This window comes from Lampetra fluviatilis, chromosome 65, assembly GCF_964198595.1.
Source record: "Lampetra fluviatilis chromosome 65, kcLamFluv1.1, whole genome shotgun sequence".
Classification (NCBI taxonomy): Eukaryota; Metazoa; Chordata; class Hyperoartia; order Petromyzontiformes; family Petromyzontidae; genus Lampetra; species Lampetra fluviatilis.
The window spans coordinates 5089813-5116681 of record NC_136339.1 but is presented as its reverse complement, the minus strand read 5'-3'; the positions used below and the strand labels follow the sequence as shown (position 1 = coordinate 5116681).

Sequence of the window (26869 nt, the reverse complement as noted above, 5' to 3'; positions counted from 1 at the left end):
ATGAATACGAAGATCCCCCGTGTAGCCTTAACAGACTGTAGTGGCGATGTCAACACACACCACCGGGTACTCATTTGAGGCTGAGTCGACCTACGGGAGGCCCGGCACCGGTTCAGATAATCGTCACTGGTGGTGTTGGTGGCCGTGAGCGCGGGAATCGAACTTGGGTCGCCGGGTTCGTACATACACACACGGGCACGGCAGAGGTCGCAACCGGGTACCCGATACCCGTACCCTACCCGATACCCGGCTACCCGTACCCGGCCGGGTACGGGTACCCGTTTGCGACCCTGGTGCGGCCGGGTACGGGTAGGCCGTGAGTCACTGGTGAGTCACCGTTTGTCACTCATTTCCCAACGTCTTGTCTCTTCTCACAATTCAAGTACCTAGAATCAATCCACCCGCGCCTGCAACATGGCTTCATCCCAGAGGTCGCAATCAGGTATCCGATACCCGTACCCTACCCGTACCCGGCCGGGTACGGGTAGGGTACGGGTACGGCCGGGTACGGGTACCCGTTTGCGACCATGGTGCGGCCGGGTACGGGTAAGGAATCAAAACCCGTTTGCGACCTCTGGCGTACGGGAACGCTTTGACGAGTCTCAAGATCCCGTCGTTGTTTTCAGGAGGGTGCTGCCACCATTGCTGTGTTCACTGCCACGGGCAGCGGTGGTGGCGTCAGCGGCCCGACTCGCAATCCAGGAGGGTCGTCGCCTCCAATCCATCGCCCCGGAGGCCGCGTCCACTCATATACAGCCTCGCCGGTGAGTTGGGGGACAATTCTCAATCCGCCGGGTTGAAGTCATCCACCCACGGTTAATCCACACAGCAGAGATGTAGGTCTTGTTGGAATTCCCTACACCTCTGCTGTAGCAGTACGGACAGAAAATATGCCATCTGTGCAAGAACGCCCTTTCCTGAAACTGCATTGGGGCTCCGCAAGCCTCTCCTCAGCGTGCCTGGCAAGGCGATGTTGAATAATCCTTGCCAGGACCTTTCCCGGCACACTGAGGAGTGAGATGCCCCTGTAGTTGTTACAGTCTGTGTGGTCCCCCTTCTTAAAGAGGGGGACCACCAGGGCATCCTTCCAATCCTGCGGAACCCGTCCAGTGGTCCAGACTGTTAGGATGTCATATAGGGCAGTCTGTGCACAAACGCCACCCTCCCTCAGCATTTTGCTTGGGAGATCATCTCTGCCCGGTGCCTTTCCTGGTCTCAGACTCCGGATCGCCTTCAGTACTTCCTCAGCAGATGGCACCTCAGCCAGTCACTCACAGGGGGTGACTTCCAATATTTTAGGCACCGCAGCCTCAGCAGGGTCATCCCCACTTTGTGCCATGATGTTTTCCTGGCTGAGGGATTTTCCCTCCCCCAGGACCTCACAGAAATGCTCAGCAAATCTGCAAACCTGTTCCTGGGGTTTGGAGATTGGATCACCGTTTTTTCTCCTACTGATCGGTGTTGCGCTGCAGGTTACTTTTTTGATGGAGTTAAATAGTGATTTGTGATCGCGGGACACTGAGGCAGACTCCATCTCCTCAGAAACCCGCGACCACCACCCATCCTTGCAGCGCCTTACGGCTCTCCGAACCTTCTAGCGAAGGCTGCGGTAAGCCTCCTCATTCTCTGACGTGGGATGCTGTAGCCGATGAGAGTGGACCTGTCGCTTTTTCTCCACTATCCTGAACACCTCCTCTGTCAGCCAGGGTCTCTGGGGAGGTCTGGACCACGTACCCAAAGCAGCCATTGCAGCTGCATGAGTCACAGTCCTAAACCTCGCCCATTTCCCCTCGACATCAGGAGGAGTGGGGGACGATGCCAACCCCAGCCGCAAGCGATGAAATTCTCGCTTGCAACTTTCATCAGCTGAGACCCAGGCCACTTTAGGTTGGAATGGGGTCCTGGGTGTACATCCACCACCGGAGTGGAAGAATGGCAGACGCATCTTACAGATGACTAGTCGATGGTCAGAGGGCAGATCAGCTCCACGGTAGATCCTGGTGTCAAGGACATGGGCTCGTATCCGCTGGTCCATCACTATGTAGTCCAGCAGATGTTCTTGCTTGGACCCGGCATGCATCCATGATGTTGTGTGGATGCGCCGATGCCAGGAGAGCGTGTTGGTAATTACAAGCCCATGGGGCTGTACAAAAATCTAGCAGCCTCCTACCGTTGTTATTCTTTTGTTCAGAAGAAGAGCCACACTCTGTTGTTTGGCAGTCTCCTGCCCCGAGTAGAGGACTGTCCACCCCTCATGGTGGCAGGAGCCAGAACCGGTCCACCGGACCTCCTGAATGCCACAGAGATCCAGGCGGTACCGGTCCAACTCCCGACAGAGGAGTGGCAGCCTCTCCTCCGCAGTGAGTGTTCGAACATTCCACGTGGCCACACGAAGTGGTTTTTTGTTGTTTCTGGAGGAACCCCGAGGGTAAAGATTCAATCTCCTGGCTCCGCCAATTGGGGTTTGGCCAGGAAACGTCATAGACGCCTGTCCCCCCGGGGCCTCCGGCACAAGCTTATTAGTTACATATTTAATTTGTGGTTTCGTGGTAATTAATTGAAGGTGGATGGGTTACCAGCCCCTCGCACCCATCCAGAGCCCCCGTTTAGCCACTGTGGTGGTCACAGACGCCATGAGGGGAGAGGCCAATCGGCATTGGCCCTCCCCCCACAGCACTGTCCACGACAGAGTTGCCCGTCCGGCACCCGAGGAGGTAGGGGGTTGTTTTGCCGCACACACTCACCACTGCACACACTCACCACTGCACACACACCACTGCACACACACACCACCGCACACACACCACCGCACACACACACCACCACTGCACACACACCACTGCATACACTCACCACTACACACACACTCACCACTGCACACTCACCACCACACACACCACTGCACGCACAAACCAAGAGAGTGCCCAACATTAATTTTATTGACAAATCTGACAATGGGGATTGTAAGCGACTTGCATTGCAATCGCGCTCTGCCTGCCCCACCACCACCACCACGCCAAAGGGAAACGCAGCCAGACGCACGCAGAGTGGGGTGGGGGCACTGCACAAGACTGCTTGCGCTGCCCGCACTGTACAAACTGATTGCACTGTGCGGACAGTGTTGTACAGTGCGGAGTTTTGTACAGTGCAAACTTATTTTACTGTACAAAACTGGTTGCACTGTACGCATTGTGCAAAACAGTGCACTGTATACATGGTCTGCGCAAACTGATTGCACTGTGCGCACTGTACAAAAATGCTTGCACTGTACATACTGTCCGCACATCCCCCCCCCCCACGCCACCACAGTGGGCCACACGTCAGTCGCAGCACGACTGACAAATACGATTATTAATTATCCATCGCGACGGAGTTTTTTGGCCGCGCAACCGAAGAACGAAAGAACGACACGCAGAGAAGCAGAGAAGACACCCCCGGGGAGGGAGGGGGGGGGGGGAGAGGGGGGCCGGGGGGGGGCAAGGAGGGTAGGGTGGGGGTGGAAGAAGAACCAGGCACACGCACGGATTCCCTGCCGCCGCCACCACCACCACCACCACCACCACGCACGCCCACACAGACATCTCGGCTCGACCAAATCTTGGGGCCATACGCCGGCCCGACCGGCACAATCGCAAGTCGGGTCGATGTCGTTGCCGCCACCGCCGCCGCCGCTAAAGTCGGGGGGTGGGGTGGGGTGGGGTGGGGGGCGCTGGGGGCCACCGCCGTGGTCTCCACCTTGGCCGGCAAGGCAAATACTTTTAGCGCTGGTTTTTGTCTGTCAGGTGTAGGGGAGGGTGGTGGGGGGACGGCCGCACGCGCGTGTGTCTGGTTCCGGTGGCGTGGGACGGTCGCCACCGCTCGCCACACGCGCACACACACACACACGCACGTCATACCTGGCATCGCACCTGGCGTCAAACTGGGCATCACAGCACGTGCTTCACATCAAGTGCGTCACACCGTTCATCAGAGTGCAGGCATCACGCACAGACACTGCGAAGCCGAGTTGGAAAACGCGAGGTCCCCCCTACCACCCCCGCCCCCGACAACCGCAACAACAGAAATCACGGAGCCCCACCCACCCTCCCATAGATTGCAGAGGTTGCCATGTGCACAGGAATATCATTTACATATATATTAGTCTCCTCCTTTACAAATATCACATTCCATACACTGTGTGAGAGACAGACAGACAATGTGGGTGAGTGAATGTGTGGGTGAGTGAATGTGTGGGTGGGCGAGTGAATGTGTGTGAGAGACAGACAGAATGTGGGTGAGTGTGAGAGACAGACAGAATGTGGGTGAGTGAATGTGTGGGTGGGTGGGTGAGTGAATGTGTGGGTGGGTGGGTGAGTGAATGTGTGTGAGACAGACAGAATGTGGGTGAGTGAATGTGTGAGTGGGTGAGTGTGAGAGACAGACAGAATGTGGGTGAGTGAATGTGTGGGTGGGTGGGTGAGTGAAGTGAGTGAGTATACTAACGAGTGTATTAGCCAGTGAACGTGTGTACTGGTGAGCAAGTGTACTAGGTGGTGAGTGTACTGGGTGCTGAGTGTACTGGGTGGTGAGTGAGTGTACTAGGTGGTGAGTGTACTAGGTGGTGAGCGAGTAGACTAGCGAGTGTATTAGGTGGTGAGTGTACTAGGTGGTGAGTGTACTAGGTGGTGAGCAAGTGGTGAGTGTACTAGGTGGTGAGTGTAATGGTGAGTGAGTGTACTAGGTGTTGAGCGAGTGTATGAGCTAGAGAGCGAGAGAGCGCCCACCCCCACTTCCCACCCCACTCCCCCCCCCCCCGCGCCGCCTGCTCTCTCACTTGCGCCGCACGGCCTCCAGCAGGCGCAGGATGTAGAGGAAGAGGTTGATGAGGTCGAGGTAGAGGGAGACGGCTCCCTCCACGTAGTCCTCGGGGGAGAGGCGCTGCAGCAGCCGCTGCGTGTCCCACACCACGAAGCCGCAGAAGAGGAGCGCACCGCCGCCAGCCAGCGCCAGCTCCACCAGCGGGTAGCGCAGGAACAGCTGGGGGGGGGGGGGGGGAGGGTTAGACCAGCGGGGGGGAGAGAGGAGATACGGGGGGGAAGAGAGAGACGGGGGGGGGGGGGGGAGAGGGGGGAAGAGAGAGAGAGAGGGGGGGGGGGAAGAGAGAGAGAGAGGGGGGGGGGGGGAAGAGAGAGAGAGAGGGGGGGGGGGAAGAGAGAGAGAGAGGGGGGGGGGGGAAGAGAGAGAGAGGGGGGGGGGGGAAGAGAGAGAGAGGGGGGGGGGGGGAAGAGAGAGAGAGGGGGGGGGGGGGAAGAGAGAGAGAGGGGGGGGGGGGAAGAGAGAGAGAGGGGGGGGGGGAAGAGAGAGAGAGGGGGGGGGGGGGAAGAGAGAGAGAGGGGGGGGGGGGGGAAGAGAGAGAGAGGGGGGGGGGGGGGAAGAGAGAGAGAGGGGGGGGGGGAAGAGAGAGAGAGGGGGGGGGGGGGAAGAGAGAGAGAGGGGGGGGGGGGGGAAGAGAGAGAGAGGGGGGGGGGGGAAGAGAGAGAGAGGGGGGGGGGGGGAAGAGAGAGAGAGGGGGGGGGGGGGGAAAGAGAGAGAGAGGGGGGGGGGGGAAAGAGAGAGAGGGGGGGGGGAAAGAGAGAGAGGGGGGGGGGGGAAAGAGAGAGAGAGGGGGGGGGGAAAGAGAGAGAGGGGGGGGGGAAGAGAGAGAGAGAGAGGGGGGGGGGAAGAGAGAGAGAGAGGGGGGGGGGGGAAAGAGAGAGAGGGGGGGAAAGAGAGAGGGGGGGGGGGGAAGAAAGAGAGAGAGGGGGGGGGGAAGAGAGGGGGGGGGGGGAAGAAAGAGAGAGAGGGGGGGGGGGAAGAGAGGGGGGGGGGAAGAGAGAGAGGGGGGGAAAGAGAGAGAGAGAGGAGGAGGGGGGAAAGAGAGAGAGGGGGGGGGGGGGAAAGAGAGAGAGAGGGGGGGGGGGGAAGAGAGAGAGGGGGAAAGAGAGAGAGGGGGGGGGGAAAGAGAAAGAGGGGGGGGGGGGAAAGAGAGAGAGAGAGAGGGGGGGGGGAAGAGAGAGGGGGGGGGGGGAAAGAGAGAGAGAGAGGGGGGGGGGGGGAAAGAGAGAGGGGGGGGGGGGAAGAGAGAGAGGGGGGGGGGGGGAAGAGAGAGAGGGGGGGGGGAAAGAGAGAGAGGGGGGGGAAAGAGAGAGGGGGGGGGGGGAAAGAGAGAGGGGGGGGGGGAAAGAGAGAGGGGGGGGGGGAAAGAGAGAGAGGGGGGGGGGAAAGAGAGAGAGAGAGGAGGAGGGGGAAAGAGAGAGAGAGAGGAGGAGGGGGAAAGAGAGAGAGGGGGGGGGGGGGAAAGAGAGAGAGGGGGGGGGGGGGGGAAAGAGAGAGAGAGAGGAGGGGGAAAGAGAGAGAGGGGGGGGGGGGAAAGAGAGAGAGGGGGGGGGGAAAGAGAGAGTGAGAGGGGGGGGGGGGGAAGAGAGAGAGAGAGGGGGGGGGGAAGAGAGAGAGGGGGGGGGAAAGAGAGGGGGGGGGGGAAGAGAGAGAGAGGGGGGGGGGAAGAGAGAGAGGGGGGGGGGAAGAGAGAGAGTGGGGGGGGGGAGAGAGGAGAGGGGGGGGGGGGAAAGAGAGGGGGGGGGGGAAGAGAGAGAGAGGGGGGGGGGGAAGAGAGAGAGGGGGGGGGGAAGAGAGAGAGAGGGGGGGGGGGAGAGAGTGAGGGGGGGGGGTGAGAGAGAGGGGGGGGGGAAAGAGAGAGAGGGGGGGGGGGAAGAGAGAGGGGGGGGGGGGGGAGAGAGAGAGGGAGGGGGGGGGAGAGAGGGGGGGAGAGAAGGGGAAGAGAGGGGGGGGGAGAGGGGGGGAGAGGGGGGGGGAAGAGAGAGAGGGGGGGGGTTAGATCAGCGGAGAGGAGAGACGGGGGGGGAGAGATGGGGGGGGAGAGAAGGGGAAGATGAGGGGGGGGAGAGGGGGGGAGAGGAGGGGAAGAGAGGGGGGGGGAGAGGGGGGGTGAGGAGGGGAAGAGAGGGGGGGGGAGAGGGGGGGAGAGGAGGGGGGGGAAAAGAGACGGGGGGGGGGGAGAGAGAGGAGAGACGGGAGGGGCAGGGGGGTAGGGGGGGACTGATGGACACCAAGATGGGAGGTGGAGATTCGTCAAGGAGCGGGGAGGAGACAGGGAGCTGATGGGGGGCGGGGGGTAGGCGTCTTATTGCTCACCCCAAGAAATCCAGCGATGATCAATATCCAGAGGCCAGCAAAGAGCCTGCACCCCACACACACACACAGAGACAAAGACCCCCACCCCCGTACAGCCTTAACAGAAGGCCGGCCACAACACACGAGGAGATGGATGGGCTACACGTCTCCCCAGTGGCGATGATTAACACATCGCACTTGGTACTAATTTGAGGCCGAGTCGACCTAGGGGGGAGGACCAGTTCATATTCATCGTCACTGGTGTTGAACTCGGGTTGCCGGGCTCATAGCGCTACACGCTAACCAATGCACCACCGCTCCCCTGTGACACACAACAACCGCCATTCGCCACTAAGTGGCGGTGACGTCACCACGACGCCTGTGCCAGGCTGTGTGCACGTTGAGGCCACGTGAAGTGTCGAACGCCCGCTGGCAAGAGGTCACGGGGCAGACCCAGCAGGTGCCACGGGTTCGACTGACTGAGATGACTGAGATGACCGAGATGACTGAGATGATTGGCCGATGCACCACCTGTGCCCCCCTACTGTGCCAACTGCACACACACACACAGTGGTTAGCATCACCACACGATGAAAGCTGCCCCTCCCCACACCCCAACCCACCCCCTGAGCGGTGGCGGTGCGATTAGCGCTACAATCGACACTCCATCGTAGCGAGCGCCGTGGGGCGGGTCGATGGATGGCCAGACTGGCGGACGGACTGGCCTCCCCCTGGGTAGACTGGGCCAGAACTCACCCGGTCCCCATGCGGCTGAAGTCCCTCTTGGTCTGCAGGGTGTAAACGGTGAGGCCCACAAAGGCGGCGGCCGTGAGGACGCACGCCTGGAACACCACGGCGTGGTCGTAGAATGTCACTGCACAGCCACACACAGAGATACACACAAAGATATACATACAGAGATACACACACACACAGACACACACAGAGATACACACGCAGAGACACACACAGAGATACACACACACAGAGATACACACACACAGAGATACACACACACACAGATACACACGCAGAGATACACACGCAGAGATACACACGCAGAGACACACACGCAGAGACACACACGCAGAGACACACACGCAGAGACACACACGCAGAGACACACACGCAGAGACACACACGCAGAGATACACACACAGAGATACACACACACAGAGATACACACACACAGAGATACACACAGAGATACACACACACAGAGATACACACACACAGAGATACACACACACAGATACACACGCAGAGATACACACACAGAGATACACACAAAGATATACATACAGAGATACACACACACACAGACACACACAGAGATACACACGCAGAGACACACACAGAGATACACACAGAGATACACACACACAGAGATACACACACACAGAGATACACACACACAGAGATACACACGCAGAGATACACACACAGAGATACACACGCAGAGATATACACGCAGAGATACACACGCAGAGATACACACACAGAGATACACACAAAGATATACATACAGAGATACACACACACACAGACACACACAGAGATACACACGCAGAGACACACACAGAGATACACACACAGAGATACACACACACAGAGATACACACACACAGAGATACACACGCAGAAATACACACGCAGAGATACACACGCAGAGATACACACGCAGAGATACACACGCAGAGATACACACGCAGAAATACACACGCAGAGACACACGCAGAGACACACACGCAGAGACACACACGCAGAGATATACATACAGAGATACACACAAAGAGACATACATACAGAGATACAACAAAATAACTGCCATACAAGAGATCCAGGCGGTAACGGTCCAGCTCCCAACAGAGGAGTGACAACCTCTCCTCCGCAATGAGCATTCGAACATTCCACGTGGCAACCCGCAATAGCTTTTTGCTGTTTTTGGAGGAACCCCGAGGCTAAGGGTTCAGTCTCATGGCTCCGCCAAATGGGGTTTGGCCAAGAGACATATACACACACACGCACACACGCGTACGTATACACACACACGTACGTATACACGCACACACACGCGTACGTATACACACACACACACGTACGTATACACACACGCACACGTACGTATACACACACACACGCGTACGTATACACACACACACGCGTACGTATACACACACACACGCGTACGTATACACACACACACGCGTACGTATACACACACACACACACGTACGTATACACACACGTACCCGTACGTATACACACACGCGTACGTATACGCACACAGGGCGGCACAGATGCCACTTACCCACAACCCCCAGCGTGAACGCCTCCACCAGAGTCTGCAGGAAAAATAAACGCAGCACAGAGTCAACGCGGCTCACTCGGGGCGTCCCCTCAATACCACCACCAACAACAATAACATCAACAACATCACCAACACCACCAACAACAAAACCTCCACCACCAAGGTGATCGCACCGTGATGAAGCATCACGGTGCGATGGTTAGCACTGTGCTGGTTTGACCCGGCCCTGTGGGTCTCTGTGCGAGTCTGTGGGTCTGTGGGGTGAGTCTGTGTGTCTCTGTGTGAGTCTATGGGTCTCTGTGTGAGTCTGTGGGTCTCTGTGTGAGTCTGTGGGTCTCTGTGTGAGCCTGTGGGTCTCTGTGTGAGTATGTGGGTCTCTGTGCGAGTCTATGGGTCTCTGTGCGAGTCTGTGGGTCTCTGTGTGAGTCTATGGGTCTCTGTGTGAGTCTGTGGGTCTCTGTGTGAGTCTGTGGGTCTCTGTGTGAGCCTGTGGGTCTCTGTGTGAGTCTGTGGGTCTCTGTGTGAGACTGTGGGTCTCTGTGTGATTTTATGGGTCTCTGTGCGAGTCTGTGGGTCTCTGTGTGCGTCTGTGGATCTCTGTGCGATTCTGTGGATCTCTGTGCGATTCTGTGGATCTCTGTGCGAGTCTGTGGGTCTCTGTGCGAGTCTGTGGGTCTCTGTGCGATCCTGTGCGAGTCTGTGCGAGTCTATGGGTCTCTGTGTGAGTCTGTGCGAGTCTGTGGGTCTCTGTGGTTCTCCATGAAGGTACTGACACGGCCATTATGAACCTGCCAACCAGGCCGTGGAGAACTCACAAAAGCGAAGAGGAGGATGAGGTTGGTGGGGTGATTGCGACGCTTGGCGAAGAGGGCAAGCAGCAACCCCATGGACAGCACGCAGGAGATAAGCATCACCCACGAGCTGTAGACACGCGGGGGGACACGGTGGGGAGACACGGTGGGGAGACACGGTGGGGAGACACGCGGGGAGACACGGTGGGGAGACACGGTGGGGAGACACGGTGGGGAGACACGCGGGGGGACACGCGGGGAGACACGGTGGGGAGACACGCGGGGAGACACGCGGGAGACACGCGGGGAGACACGCGGGGAGACACGCGGGGAGACACACGGGGAGACACACGGGGAGACACGTGGGGAGACACGCGGGGAGACACACGGGGAGACACGCGGGGAGACACGCGGGGAGACACGCGGGGAGACACGCGGGGAGACACGCGGGGAGACACGCGGGGAGACACGCGGGGAGACACGCGGGGAGACACGGTGGGGAGACACGGTGGGGGACACGCGGGGAGACACGCGGGAGACACGCGTGGGGACACGCGGGGAGACACGCGGGGAGACACGCGGGGAGACACACGGGGAGACACGCGGGCGCGGGGAGATACGCGGGGAGACACGCGGGGAGACACGCGGGGAGACACGCGGGGAGACACGCGGGGAGACACGCGGGGAGACACGCGGGGAGACACGCGGGGAGACACGGTGGGGGACACGCGGGGAGACACGCGGGAGACACGCGTGGGGACACGCGGGGAGACACGCGGGGAGACACGCGGGGAGACGCGGGGAGATACGCGGGGAGACACGCGGGGAGACACGGTGGGGAGACACGGTGGGGGACACGCGGGGAGACACGCGGGAGACACGCGTGGGGACACGCGTGGGGACACGCGGGGAGACACGCGGGGAGACACGCGGGGAGACACGCGGGGAGACACGGTGGGGGACACGCGGGGAGACACGCGGGAGACACGCGTGGGGACACGCGGGGAGACACGCGGGGAGACACGCGGGGAGACACGCGGGGAGACGCGGGGAGATACGCGGGGAGACACGCGGGGAGACACGGTGGGGAGACACGGTGGGGGACACGCGGGGAGACACGCGGGAGACACGCGTGGGGACACGCGTGGGGACACGCGGGGAGACACGCGGGGAGACACACGGGGAGACACGCGGGGAGACACGCGGGGAGACACGCGGGGAGACACGCGGAGAGACACGGGGGGAGACACGCGGGGAGATACGGTGGGGGACACGGGGAGGAGAAACACGGGGGGAGACACGCGGGGAGACACGCGGGGAGACACGCGGGGAGACACGGGGGGAAACACGCGGGGAGACACGCGGAGAGACACGCGGGAGACACGGGGGGAGACACGCGGGGAGACACGGGGGGAGACACGGGGAGGAGAAACACGGGGGGAGACACGCGGGGAGACACGCGGGGAGACACGCGGGGAGACACGCGGGGAGACACGCGGGGAGACACGCGGGGAGACACACGGGGAGACACGGTGGGGAGACACGGTGGGGGACACGCGGGGAGACACGCGGGAGACACGCGTGGGGACACGCGGGGAGACACGCGGGGAGACACGCGGGGAGACACGCGGGGAGACACGCGGGGAGACACGCGGGGAGACACGCGGGGTGACACGCGGGGAGACACGCGGGGAGACACGCGGGGAGACACGCGGGAGACACGCAGAGAGACACGCGGGAGACACGCAGAGAGACACGCGGGGAGACACGCGGGGAGACACGCGGGGAGACACGGTGGGGGACACGCGGGGAGACACGGGGGGAGACACGGGGGGAGACACGCGGGGAGACACGCGGAGAGACACGCGGGAGACACGGGGGGAGACACGGGGAGGAGAAACACGACAATGCTAATCATGACGATGATGCTGATAATAATTCTGCCGATAATTCTGCTGATGGCGACGAAGATGATGACGATGATTCTGCTGTTGATAATAATTCTGCCGATGTCGACGACGATCATGACGATGATGTCGATCATGATGACGATGATGACGACGATGACGACGATGACGACGATGACGACGATGATGTTCATAATAATTCTGCCGATAATTCTGCTGATGGCGACGAAGATGATGACGATGATTCTGCTGCTGATAATAATTCTGCTGATGTCGACGACGATGATGACGAAGATGATGACGATGATTCTGCTGCTGATAATAATTCTGCTGATGGCGATGATGATGATGACGATGACGCCGCCGACGCCGCCGCCGCCGCCGTTTAAAGGAAGGGGCAGTGGCTCACTTCTTCTGAACGAAGTCCTCGACGACGTCGCTCCAGTCCATGAGCGCCGCCACGGCCACCGTGAGCAGGATCTGCACCGAGAGGATTGCGTAGACCTTGCGCAGGAAGCCTGCGGGAACGCGAGCCAAAGACAAAAGATTCAAGCTTGCGTACCGTACCACGCGTCGTCGTACTCATTGACATGCTAATTTTTCTTCTTGGTTCTTTCGGTAAAGTCACGTAGAAGGGAAGTAATAAAATAATAAAAATAAAACATAATAAAAAAACATATCTTTTTATTATTGTATTACTTCCCTTCTACGTGACTTTACCGAAAGAACCAAGAAGATGAATCTCTGCAGTCACGAAAGCTTTCAATCGAAATTTTCTGGTGTTGTTGAATGTTTCTTTCTCTCGTAGAATTCTAAGTTCGTTTACAACGTGAAATTGTCACGGATAAACATGCAAGCAGACAAAAATAAATATCCTCCTGTAAAAAAAAGTGACTGCGCTTACTGCACCGTACTCTCCACTACAATCTCGAAGACCTTTGCATCATGGGGTGGTGTGTATACACGTACAGTATTGTTTAAGTTGTATGTAGTGTATCATGTACCGCAAAAATATTTGACACCTAGTTCAAGCGTAGCTACTTTTTTTGTCACGCACACCCACGGTGCCGACACCCTTTGAAACGGTTTTGCCGGATCGGCCTAGGACCGCTGGATAATGTTGGAAGCAGCCAGATAATCGATGATCAACGATATAAACTATTGTTTTTATACTATGAGACATCTCCTTTACCAGTGGCAAAATATAGTAGTAGGTTTTTACCCTTTAAACTGGTACAAAACTGACACCTTTATACAAGGCATCATGTTTACAATAACCGCAACACAAGCAGTCAAAATGCAAACAAAAAGAAACAACTCTGATAATGGTAATGATATGCACTGTCCTTGAAGTTGATTGGTCCCCACCCGAGACAGCTTTCCTTAGAGCCTAGTCTCCATTGGTGTTGGACCACATCTGGTCCACATCTGGTCCAACACCAGGGTGAGACTAGGCTCCAAGGAAAGCTGTCTCGGGTGTGGACCAATCAACTTCAAGGACAGTGCATATCATTGTCATCATCATCAGAGTTGTTTCTTTTTGTTTGCATTTTGACTGCTTGTGTTGTGGTTATTGCAAACATGATGCCTTCTATAAAGGTGTCAGTTTTTGTACCAGTTGAAAGGGTAAAAACCTACTACTATATTGTTTTTATTTTGCCAGGTAAGGTCCCACTGAACTGTGTAGCTCTTTTTCAGAAGCGACCCTGGCTGCCACAAATGATAGCGGCTCAACGTCGTGGGCTCATTATCATCATCACGTGGAAAATTACAGCAGCAACCAAATTATCTAAACGCGTGGTGACGTTGATTCTAAACGTGGAGGGAAAAACCGGAGGATCCAGAGAAAAATCCACGCGACCACAGGGAGAGAGACACGCAGGGGGTTGAGATAGAATCCACGACCTCCTGTACACCAGGCGAGGGAGTTAACATCTCCTCGACACCGTAATGATGATGAGAGAGAGAGACATGCAAACACCAAATATACAGCAGCAGCAGGCGTCAGGGTCGGGATCGAGCCCACAACCTCCAGTATACCGGGCGAGGTAATTAACATCTCCTAGCCACCGTGATGATCATGAAAGAGAGACACCGCAAACTCCAAATATACATCAGGCATCAGGGTTGAGATTGAACCCACGACCTCCTGTATACCAGGCGAGGTAGTTAATATCTCCTAGCCACCATGATGATGATGAGAGAGAGACACGCAAACTCCAAATATACAGCGGGTGTCAGGGTTGAGATCGAGCCCACAACCTCCAGTATACCAGGCGAGGTAGTTAACATCTCCTAGCCACCGTGATGATGATGATGAGAGAGAGACACGCAAACTCCAATTATACACCAGGCGTCAGGGTCGAGATCGAACCCACGACCTCCTGTAGACCAGGTGAGGGAGTTAACATCTCCTAGCCACCGTGATGATGATGATGATGAGAGAGAGAGACACGCAAACTCCAAATATACAGCAGCAGGCGTCAGGGTCGAGATCGAACCTACGACCTCCTGCATACCGGGCGAGGGAGTTATTAGCGAGCAGCAGCCAATCGGCCATTAATAACCCCCCTAGACAACCTGAACTCAGAATCTCAGCGACTCCAACACGGCCATCGTGCACCCCCTGGCGTCAGAGCCAAACCCCAAGGCCTGGAACCTGATCTCTGGCACGGATAATTATGAACCCACTGACTGCGAGACACGGCCGGTGTGAACCCACTGACACGGTCAGCGTGATGACCTTACTGACACGACCAACATGATGACCTCACTGACACGACCAGCGTGATGACCTCACTGACACGGTCAGTATGAACCTGCCGACTCGGTCAGCGTGATGACCTCACCGACACGACCAGCGTGGTGACCTCACCGATATGACCACCGTGATGACCTCACCGACACGGTCAGTATGAACCTGCCGACTCGGTCAACGTGATGACCTCACCGACACGACCAGCGTGATGACCTCACCGACACGACCACCGTGATCACCTCACCGACACGACCAGCGTGATGACCTCACCAACACGGTCACCGTGATGACCTCACCGACACGGCCAGCGTGATGACCTCACCGACACGGCCACCGTGATGACCTCACCAACACGGTCAGCGTGATGACCTCACTGTGATGACCTCACCGACACGACCAGCGTGATGACCTCACCGACACGGCCACCGTGATGACCTCACCGACACGGCCAGCGTGATGACCTCACGGTGACCACTCACCCATGCGGATGGAGACGTGGGCAGTCGCCACGTTGGTCCCGTAGCAGAAGTCATTCTCCAGGTCAGAGGTCATCGCCTCCATCGCCTCAATCGCCGCCGTCGCCGCCGCCGCCTCATCGGTGAATCGGTGACCCGGGACGATACAAAGGCACAATTAGCTCAGCAACGATTGACCCAACAACAATTGCCTCAACAACAATTGCCTCAACAATTAACTCAACGACGAATACCTCAACAACAGCAATTACATCAACAATGAATTCAACAACAATTAACTCAACAATTACCTCAACAACTCAACAACAATTACCTCAACTCAACATCAATTAACTCAACAATTACCTCAACAACAATTACCTCAACTTAACAATTAACTCAACAACCTCAACAACAATTACCTCAACAACTCAACAACAATTACCTCAACTCAACAACAATTAACTCAACAATTACCTCAACAACAATTACCTCAACTTAACAATTAACTCAACAACCTCAACAACAATTACCTCAACAACTCAACGACAATTAACTCAACAATTACAACTATTACCTCAACAATTACCTCAACTTATCTCAACAACAATTAACTCAACAACTACCTCAACAACAATTACCTCAGCAACAACAATCACCTCAACAATTACGTCAGCAATAACAACAATTACCTCAACAACAATTATTACCTCAGCAACAACAATCACCTCAACAACAATTACCTCAACAACAATTACCTCAACAACAACAATTACCTCAACAACAACAATTACCTCAACAACAACAACCATCACCTCAACAAGAACCACAATTACCTCAACAACAATTACCTCAACAACAATTACCTCAACAACAATTACATCAACAACAATCACCTCAACAACAACAATTACCTCAACAACAATTACCTCAACAACAACAATTACCTCAACAACAATTACCTCAACAAGAACCACAATTACCTCAACAAGAACCACAATTACCTCAAAAACAACAATTACCTCAACAACAACAATTACCTCAACAAGAACCACAATTACCTCAACAACAACCACAATTACCTCAACAACAACCACAATTACCTCAACAACAATCACCTCAAGAACAACAATTACCTCAACAAGAACCACAATTACCTCAACAACAATTACCTCAACAACAACAATTACCTCAACAACAACAATTACCTCAACACCAACAATTACCTCAACAAGAACCACAATTACCTCAACAACAACCACAATTACCTCAACAACAACAATTACCTCAACAACAACAATTACCTCAACAAGAACCACAATTACCTCAACAACAACCACAATTACCTCAACAACAATCACCTCAAGAACAACAACAATTACCTCAACAAGAACCACAATTACCTCAACAACAACAATTACCTCAACAACAACAATTACCTCAACAACAATTACCTCAACAACAACAATTACCTCAACAAGAACCACAATTACCTCAACAACAACCACAATTACCTCAACAACAACAACAATCACCTCAAGAACAACAACAATTACCTCAACAAATCGTTACTGAAGGTTCGCGGTTCAGGCCTATTTTAGCGCCTAAAGCTTCGCGGCTCGACCTCTCAATTAGCGGAAAAGACAGCGGCTTTAATTGGTCCCAGTAGCTTAGCTAATTAGCACGCCGGTAACTTAGCTAATTAACACGTCGGTGGCTTAGCTAATTAACACGTCCGTAGCTTAGCTAATTGGTCCAAGTTGTGACGGGAAACGAAACTGGCCTCGCTAGGATCGATTCCTCGAATCTAGTGGACACACAACCAGGGGGAATCGATTCCTCTCCCGCTTGTTTGACGAATCGGGTTTGGAGGCGTAGGAGGTGCGAATCGATTCCTACATCATCTGTTAGTGATTAAGTTGGAATCGGGGAATCGATTCAAACGTCTCGGTTCTTGTGTTTACGTGGTGGTTGGGGGAGCGGCAAAATAAACGATGGAACTAAATGCAAATACAAAATGCCCTGGGGGCAATCGGTAACGTCATTTACGAGGGCTTCCAGGTGCTAAACTCCGTGTTAAAGATGCCCCTGGAGCGTTAGTGAAATTTATAGCGATTCAGCACTCGGCAGGAGGGGGTGAGGCTGCAGGTAGATTTGGGTGGGACTAATTAAAATTAACATAATGCGATGCAATGTAGAATAAATAATTAAAATTAACATAATGCGATGCAATGTAGAATAAATAATTAAAATTAACATAATGCGATGCAATGTAGAATAAATAATTAAAATTAACATAATGCGATGCAATGTAGAATAAATTAACATAATATATATACAGAGGTGGTTTTGCATTGATGGTTATATTAACATAATTGCACAATTAACATGAAATTAACAGTGTTGACATTTTTTTTTCATTAAATTCACATAATACAATATATTTGTTTTTAATTAACATAATGCGATATAATGTTGGTTAAATTAACTTTATGTTCTATTGTGTTGGTTAAATTAACGTTATGCAATATTACGATGTTTAAATTAATATAATACATTATTTTGGTTACATTAACATGAAGTGATATAATGTTCATCAACATTAAATTAACATAATGTGAATTTATTATGAATATTTCTGTATTATAACTACGTACTGCGCTGCACAACATAATAATAGCATCAACACATTACGTAATACACGTTTTTCTTTATATTCTTAGGTTGTCGGTAAGGTCACGTAGGTAAAAAAAATGTTTTTAATTAAAGTAAAATAAAAATAAAATAAAAATCACGACGTTTCGGAGGCAACACAAGCTTCCGTCTTCAGGTGGAACCGTCACAGCTCGAGGATTCATTCTCATTATTATTCTGATGTCCTATGAAGTATCTGGTTCAATGGCAAGAAACGCGAGCGAGGGGGAAACACTCAATCCCGGTCAGATGGAACAGATGGGGATTAGTCCACACACTCTGCTACTGTACCACCCACACACCCACGGGTGTAGAAGGGAGTGAGATGGAACAGATGGGGATTAGTCCACACACTCTGCTACTGTACCACCCACCCACCCACGGGTGTAGAAGGGAGTGAGATGGAACAGATGGGGATTAGTCCACACACTCTGCTACTGTACCACCCACCCACCCACGGGTGTAGAAGGGAGTGAGATGGAACAGATGGGGATTAGTCCACACACTCTGCTACTGTACCACCCACCCACCCACGGGTGTAGAAGGGAGTGAGATGGAACAGATGGGGATTAGTCCACACACTCTGCTACTGTACCACCCACCCACCCACGGGTGTAGAAGGGAGTGAGATGGAACAGATGGGGATTAGTCCACACACTCTGCTACTGTACCACCCACCCACCCACGGGTGTAGAAGGGAGTGAGATGGAACAGATGGGGATTAGTCCACACACTCTGCTACTGTACCACCCACCCACCCACGGGTGTAGAAGGGAGTGAGATGGAACAGATGGGGATTAGTCCACACACTCTGCTACTGTATCACCCACCCACGGGTGTAGAAGGGAGTGAGATGGAACAGATGGGGATTAGTCCACACACTCTGCTACTGTACCACACACGGGTGTAGAAGGGAGTGAGATGGAACAGATGGGGATTAGTCCACACACTCTGCTACTGTACCACCCACACACGGGTGTAGAAGGGAGTGAGATGGAACAGATGGGGATTAGTCTACACACTTTTACTGCTGTACCCCCTGCAACCTGGTAGAGCCAGGGGGTACGACTCCTTCTCTAAGGGGCCGTCCATAAATGACGTCACGCACCTAGGGGGGGGTGGGGTCAGACATTTGTGACGATGTGTGACGAGTGGGGGGGGGGGGGTTTGAGAAACGTGACGTCACATCAAAAAGCGCAACTTTAAATAAATATAGACAACACGTTCTACTTAAATTTCGATTTAAAGCTTTCGTGACTACAGGGATTCATCTTCTTGGTTCTTTCGGTAAAGTCACGACTTTACCGAAAAGAACCAAGAAGACGTTCTACTTAATTAAATATTAATTAAATAGACTTTTAAATAAATGTTTTCTCCTACAACATCAGCGCAGCGCCACATTAAATACGCACTACAATGACAATAGTTTAAAGCGATTTGAAGCATGTTTTATTTATTTTTGGGGGGGGGGGGGCAGAGCTTTGTGACGTCATATTTGAGTGTGGGGGGGGGGGTCTGATTTTTTGTGACGTCATGTGACGACGGGGGGGGGGCGGGTCAAACATCGTCCAAAATCCCGTGACGTCATTTACGGACGGCCCCTAAGAGCCCACCCACGCTTAGAAGGGAATCCCACAGCCCATCTGTTCATGATCCAGCAACCCTCGCTGCTGCTGCTGCCTCCACATTGCTGGGTCGCAGGCCACGTGAGCGCTAAGCGGTGGCCTGGAGCGGCCTCCCCACCCTCCCCACCCAGCCCCTCCCCACCCAGCCCCACCCCACCCTCCCCACCCAGCCCCACCCTCTCCACCCAGCCCCTCCAGCCCCACCCTCCCCACCCTCCCCTCTCAACCCAGCCCCTCCCCACCCTCCCCACCCAGCCCCTCCCCACCCTCCCCTCTCAACCCAGCCCCTCCCCACCCTCCCCACCCAGCCCCTCTCCACCCTCCTCACACCAAGCTCCTCCCCACCCTCCCCACCCAGCCCCTCCCCACCCTCCCCACCCAGCCCCTCCCCACCCTCCCCTCCCCACCCAGCCTCTTCCTCCCCACCCAGCCCCTCCCCTCTCCACCCAGCCCCACCCTTCCCATTTTTGGATGCACGACGGACGGACACAATAATCCCCTGTGTAACCAGGAGGTTCCTACCAGTATTAATCACAACAGACTCCACCAGACCCATCGGTACAACCGATCTCATTTGTATTTTATTTACGTTTCTACATCACAATAATACAACACCCAACACGGTCGTCAATAACACCCCGGCTTTAAAACGGAATATATATATAATAGGACGACGTTTCGAGCAATGACCCTCGTTTTCTTATACCACCACCACCACCATCATGGGGGAGGGAGTAGGAGGGGGACAATTAGAATCACATTTTCAAACTGGTTTTCCCCGTTCCCGCAGTTTGTTGTTGTTGTTATAAATTGGCACATGCACACCGTGAAAGTCACACACCATTAGGAGCTAACGTGTAACAGACAAACCCCCCCGCCCCCCCCCCCATTCAATAATTACACACAAACAATTTACTGCGCGAATAATAAACTCACGTTGTATATCGAGAGAAGACAAATTATATTAAGATTAAAAAAAGTGTTACTGGCACCATTGCATAATGTGGGAGAATGTGGTCTATCTTGCGAGAGGAGTGGACTGTGGCTAGGAGATGTTAACTACCTCGCCTGGTATGCAGGAGGTCGTGGGTTCGATCCCGACCCTGATGCCTGCTGCTGTATATTTGGAGTTTGCGTCTCTCTCATCATCATAATCACGGTGGCGAAGAGATGTTAACTACCTCGCCTGGTATGCAGGAGGTTGTGGGTTCGATCCCGGCCCTGACGCCTGCTGCTGTATATTTGGAGTGTGTCTCTCTCTCATCATCATCATCATCACGATGGTTAAGAGATGTTAACTACCTCGCCTGGTATGCAGGAGGTCGTGGGTTCGATCCCGACCCTGACGCCTGCTGCTGTATATTTGGAGAGTGTCTCTCTCTCTCTCTCATCATCATCGATCCCGACCCTGACGCCTGCTGCTGTATATTTGGAGTTTGCGTGTCTCTCTCATCGTCATCACGGTGGCTAGGAGATGTTAACTACCTCGCTTGGTACGCAGGAGGTCGTGGCTTCGCTCCCGACCCTGATGCCTGCTGCTGTATATTTTGAGTTTGCGTGTCTCTCATCATCATCATCACGGTGGCTAGGAGATGTTAACTACCTCGCCTGGTATGCAGGAGGTCGTGGGTTCGATCCCGACTCTGATGCCTGCTGCTGTATATTTGGAGTTTGCGTGTCTCTCATCATCATCATCACGGTGGCTATGAGATGTTGACTACCTCGCCTGGTCTACAGGAGGTCGTGGGTTCGATCCCGACCCTGACGCCTGCTGCTGCTGTATATTTGGAGTGTGTCTCTCTCTCAATCATAGCCTCCCTCCGCAGGAATGTGTTCCTTCCCCCTCGCCCCCACACCCGATCAGCACGGTTCGTGCTACACGCACGGTGGTGCGAGAGATGTTGAACGTGCACGCATTTTGACGATGTCGAAAGATCCATTGTGATTCGTGTGTTTGTTTTGTTTGTGACGCGCGCTATGGTCACCAAAGGTTGTACATTACTCCGAACATATAACAAAGGTATAAATATAGTTCATTAATCGTGGCATAATCCTGTGCTTTTAAAGTACATCCGTGCAACATTGTGTTAAAAGTGTGCGCGTGTGTGTGTGTGTGTCTGTGTGTATGTCACCGTGTGTGTGGGGAGCGGTGGCGCAGCGGTTAGCGCTACGAACCCGGCGACCCGAGTTCGATTCCCGCTCACGGCCGCCAACACCGGCGACGATTATCCGAACCGGTCCTGGGCCTCCCCTAGGTCGACTCAGCCTTAAATGAGTACCTGGTGCGGTGTGTAAAAACATCGCCACTGGGGAGACAAAGGCGGTTGTGCGTGGTGCTGGCCACCCACCCCCTCGTGTGCCGTGCCGGCCTTCATAGGTGCTACTCGCTAACAGCACTTGCCCCCACAGTCTGTTACGGGCTACACGGGGGATCTTTGCCTTTGTGTGCCCGTGCGTGCCAGACGCGTCACGTGTCGCAAAATTGGCACGTGACAGAAACGAATGAATCACACGGAGCATATTAAATAAAATAAAAATTCACTCTTTCGATTTACAGCTTTCGTGGCTGCAGGGATTCATCTTCTTGGTTCTTTGGGTAAAGTCACGTAGAAGGGAAAAAATAAAATAATAAAAATAAAACATAATAAAATACAATTCTCACGACGTTTCGGCCACAACGCAAGCAGCCGTCCTCAGGTGAAGAACAGGTCTGTCGGAAAGACAGCGTCATTCATACACACATGGGGGGAGGGGCTGGGTGGGGAGGGTGGGGAGGGTATGGAGGGTGGGGAGGGGAGGGTGGGGAGGGGTGGGGCTGGGTGGGGAGGGGCTGGTCACCCCGTGGTGCCCTTATCAAACTCAACGTTTCACCTACTCATGCCGGCTTGTGCCCGCCCTCACAGTCGGCCATATTTGCGGAATACACCACGCCGCCGTTGACCCTGCAGGCCATTGACCGAGCAACCCGACGTTCCTACCAGCTCCCTCCGCAGGAGGAATGTGTTTAATGAAGGCTCAATAAACTGCGAGCGTCACCGCTCCCGCACTCTCACACAGACAAAGGTGCCCCGCATAGCCTTCGGGGGGGGGGGGTAAAGTGCTGATAGAGAGCAGCAGCAGCCTATGAAGGCCGGCACGGCACACACGAGGCGGCGGGGGGGCAGCATCACCAGTGTATAGTGTAGTGTATAGTGTAGTGTATAGTGTAGTGTATAGTGTAGTATATAGTGTAGTGTATAGTGTAGTATATAGTGTAGTGTATAGTGTAGTGTATAGTGTAGTGTATAGTGTAGTATATAGTGTAGTGTATAGTGTAGTGTATAGTGTAGTGTATAGTGTAGAGTATAGTGTAGTGTATAGTGTAGAGTATAGTGTAGTGTATAGTGTAGTGTATAGTGTAGTATATAGTGTAGTGTATAGTGTAGTGTATAGTGTAGTATATAGTGTAGTGTATAGTGTAGTGTATAGTGTAGTGTATAGTGTAGTATATAGTGTAGTGTATAGTGTAGTGTATAGTGTAGTGTATAGTGTAGAGTATAGTGTAGTGTATAGTGTAGTGTATAGTGTAGTGTATAGTGTAGTGTATAGTGTAGTATATAGTGTAGTGTATAGTGTAGTGTATAGTGTAGTGTATAGTGTAGAGTATAGTGTAGTGTATAGTGTAGAGTAGTGTATAGTGTAGTGTATAGTAGTGTAGTGTATAGTGTAGTGTATAGTGTAGTGTATAGTGTAGAGTAGTGTATAGTGTAGTGTATAGTAGTGTAGTGTATAGTGTAGAGTATAGTGTAGTGTATAGTGTAGTGTATAGTGTAGTATATAGTGTAGTGTATAGTGTAGTGTATAGTAGTGTATAGTGTAGTGTATAGTGTAGTGTATAGTGTAGAGTATAGTGTATAGTGTAGTGTATAGTGTAGTGTATAGTGTAGAGTATAGTGTAGTGTATAGTGTAGAGTATAGTGTAGTGTATAGTGTAGAGTAGTGTATAGTGTAGTGTATAGTAGTGTAGTGTATAGTGTAGTGTATAGTGTAGTGTATAGTGTAGTGTATAGTGTAGTGTATAGTGTAGAGTAGTGTATAGTGTAGTGTATAGTAGTGTAGTGTATAGTGTAGAGTATAGTGTAGTGTATAGTGTAGTGTATAGTGTAGTATATAGTGTAGTGTATAGTGTAGTGTATAGTAGTGTATAGTGTAGTGTATAGTGTAGTGTGTAGTGTAGTGTGTAGTGTAGTGTAGTGTATAGTGTAGAGTAGTGTATAGTGTAGTGTATAGTAGTGTAGTGTATAGTGTAGAGTATAGTGTAGTGTATAGTGTAGTGTATAGTGTAGTATATAGTGTAGTGTATAGTGTAGTGTATAGTAGTGTAGTGTATAGTAGTGTATAGTGTAGTGTATAGTGTAGTGTATAGTAGTGTAGTGTATAGTGTAGTGTATAGTGTAGTGCATAGTAGTGTAGTGTATAGTGTAGTGTGTAGTATATACTGTAGTGTATAGTAGTGTAGTGTATAGTGTAGTGTATAGTAGTGGAGTGGAAAGTGTAGTGTATAGTGTAGTGTATAGTGGGACTCACTCACTCACCGACTCACTCACTCACCGACCCACTTACTCACCGACTCACTCACTCACTCACGGACTCACTCACTCACCGACTCACTCACTCATGGACTCACTCACTCACGGACTCACTCACTCAGGACTCACTCACTGACTCACTCACCGACCCACTCACTCACCGACTCACTCACCGACCCACTCACTCACCGACTCACTCACTCACCGACTCACTCACTCACCGACTCACTCATTAACCCACTCACCCACTCACGGACTCACTGACTCGCTCACCGACTCACTCACTCACCGACTCACTCACTCACCGACTCACTCACTCACCGACTCACTCATTAACCCACTCACCTACTCACGGACTCACGGACTGCTCACTGACTCACTCACTCACCGACCCACTCACTCGCTCACCGACTCACTCACTCACCGACTCACTCACTCACCGACTCACGGACTCACCGACTCACCGACTCACTCACTCACCGACTCACTCACTCACTCCCCCCTTCCCCGCCCGAGAACTGAGGTCCACTTGGAGTGATTCCCGGAGCAGAGTGGATGTTGCAGGCAGAGAAGACACGGGGGTCTCATGCCTACACACGCACACAGACAACAAGGGTGGGTGGGTAGGTGAGTGGGTAGGTGAGTGGGTAGGTGAGTAGGTGAGTGGGTAGGTGAGTGGGTAGGTGAGTAGGTGAGTGGGTGGGTGAGTGAGTAGGTGAGTGGGTAGGTGAGTGGGTAGGTGAGTAGGTGAGTGGGTAGGTGAATGGGTAGGTGAATGGGTAGGTGAGTGGGTAGGTGAGTAGGTGAGTGGGTAGGTGAGTAGGTGAGTGGGTAGGTGAGTGGGTAGGTTAGTAAGTGAGTGGGTAGGTGAGTAGGTGAGTGGGTAGGTGAGTGAGTAGGTGAGTGGGTAGGTGAGTGGGTAGGTGAGTAGGTGAGTGGGTAGGTGAGTAGGTGAGTGAGTGGGTGAGTAGGTGAGTGGGTAGGTGAGTAACGAGCAGAGTGAAGTGGGGGTCTCATGCCCACACACGCACACAGACAACACGGGTGGGCGAGCGGGTGGTGAGCGGCGGGCGACTCACGTCCACGGTGCTGAATGAGCGAGCGGGTGACTGAGCGACCGAGTGAGCGAGCGAGTGACCGAGTGAGCGAGCAAGTGAGCGAGCGAGTGACCGAGTGAGCGAGCGAGTGAGCGAGCGAGCGAGTGACCGAGTGAGCGACCGAGTGAGCGAGCGAGCGACCGAGTGACCGAGTGAGCGAGCAAGTGAGCGAGCGAGTGACCGAGTGAGCGAGCGAGTGAGCGAAGTGAGCGAGTGAGCGAGTGAGCGAGCGAGCGAGTGACCGAGTGAGCGAGCGAGTGAGCGAGCGAGCGACCGAGTGACCGAGTGAGCGAGCAAGTGAGCGAGCGATGTGACCGAAGTGAGCGAGCGAGTGAGCGAGCGAGTGACCGAGTGAGCGAGCGAGTGACCGAGTGAGCGAGTGAGCGAGCGAGCGAGTGACCGAGTGAGCGAGTGACCGAGTGAGCGAGCAAGCGAGCGAGCGAGTGACCGAGTGAGCAAGCGAACGAGCGAGCGAGCGGGTGACCGAGCGAGTGGATGAGCGAGCGAGCGAGTGGGCGAGCGAGCAAGCGACCGAGTGAGTGAGCGAGCGGGCTACCGAGTGAGGAGCGAGCGAGCAAGCGGGTGACCAAGTGAGCGAGCGAGTGGGCGAGTGAGCGACCGAGTGGGTGAGCGAGCAAGCGAGCGGGTCGTCGAGCGGGCGAGTGAGCGGGCGGGCGACTCACGTCCATGGTGGAGTAGACCCACTCCGTCATGGAGGAGACGCGAGAGTAGACCCCGGGTTGGTTCTTGCGCGCGCACCCCTCCCCCCAGCTGGTGGCCCCCACGAGACGGAAGGCGGTGCCCCCCTCCGCCTCCAAGCACACCAGGGGCCCCCCACTGTCACCCTACAAACGGAGAAAGAGAGGGGGGGATTGATACAAGCTATCATACTGCCTCTACTTGATTACTGTGACATCGCATACAAATCAGCTCCCAGTACTGTCCTGAAGAGGCCTGACCCACCATTGAGTAGGTGAGTGGGTAGGTGAGTGGGTGAGTGCGTAGGTGAGTGGGTAGGTGAGTGGGTAGGTGAGTAGGTGAGTGGGTAGGTGAGTGGGTAGGTGAGTGGGTAGGTGAGTAGGTGAGTGGGTAGGTGAGTGGGTAGTTGAGTAGGTGACTGGGTAGGTGACTGGGTAGGTGAGTAGGTGAGTGGGTAGGTGAATGGGTAGGTGAGTAGGTGAGTGGGTAGGTGAGTGGGTAGGTCAGTGGGTAGGTGAGTGGGTAGGTGAGTGGGTGAGTGGGTAGGTGAGTGGGTAGGTGAGTGGGTAGGTGAGTGGGTAGGTGAGTAGGTGAGTGGGTAGGTGAGTGGGTAGTTGAGTAGGTGACTGGGTAGGTGACTGGATAGGTGACTGGGTAGGTGAGTAGGTGAGTGGGTAGGTGAATGGGTAGGTGAGTAGGTGAGTGGGTAGGTGAGTGGGTAGGTGAGTAGGTGAGTGGGTAGGTGAGTGGGTAGGTCAGTGGGTAGGTGAGTGGGTAGGTGAGTGGGTAGGTGAGTAGGTGAGTGGGTAGGTCAG

The 26869-nt window shown here is 53.9% G+C and overlaps 1 protein-coding gene across 1 annotated transcript; it reads right to left on the bottom strand.

Moving 5' to 3' along the window:
- Window positions 1-2918: 2918 nt before the first annotated feature.
- On the bottom strand, window positions 2919-17179 carry TMBIM4 (transmembrane BAX inhibitor motif containing 4). The gene is made up of 8 exons (XM_078882477.1): window positions 16928-17179; window positions 15396-15507; window positions 12568-12676; window positions 10276-10381; window positions 9461-9494; window positions 7906-8023; window positions 7171-7216; window positions 2919-5016 (listed from the first exon to the last, which is right to left on the bottom strand). The coding sequence occupies exons 2-8, from the start codon at window positions 15475-15477 to the stop codon at window positions 4810-4812; spliced, it is 702 nt and encodes a 233-aa protein (XP_078738603.1). The 5' UTR covers window positions 15478-15507; window positions 16928-17179; the 3' UTR covers window positions 2919-4809.
- Between the last annotated feature and the right edge of the window lie 9690 nt (window positions 17180-26869).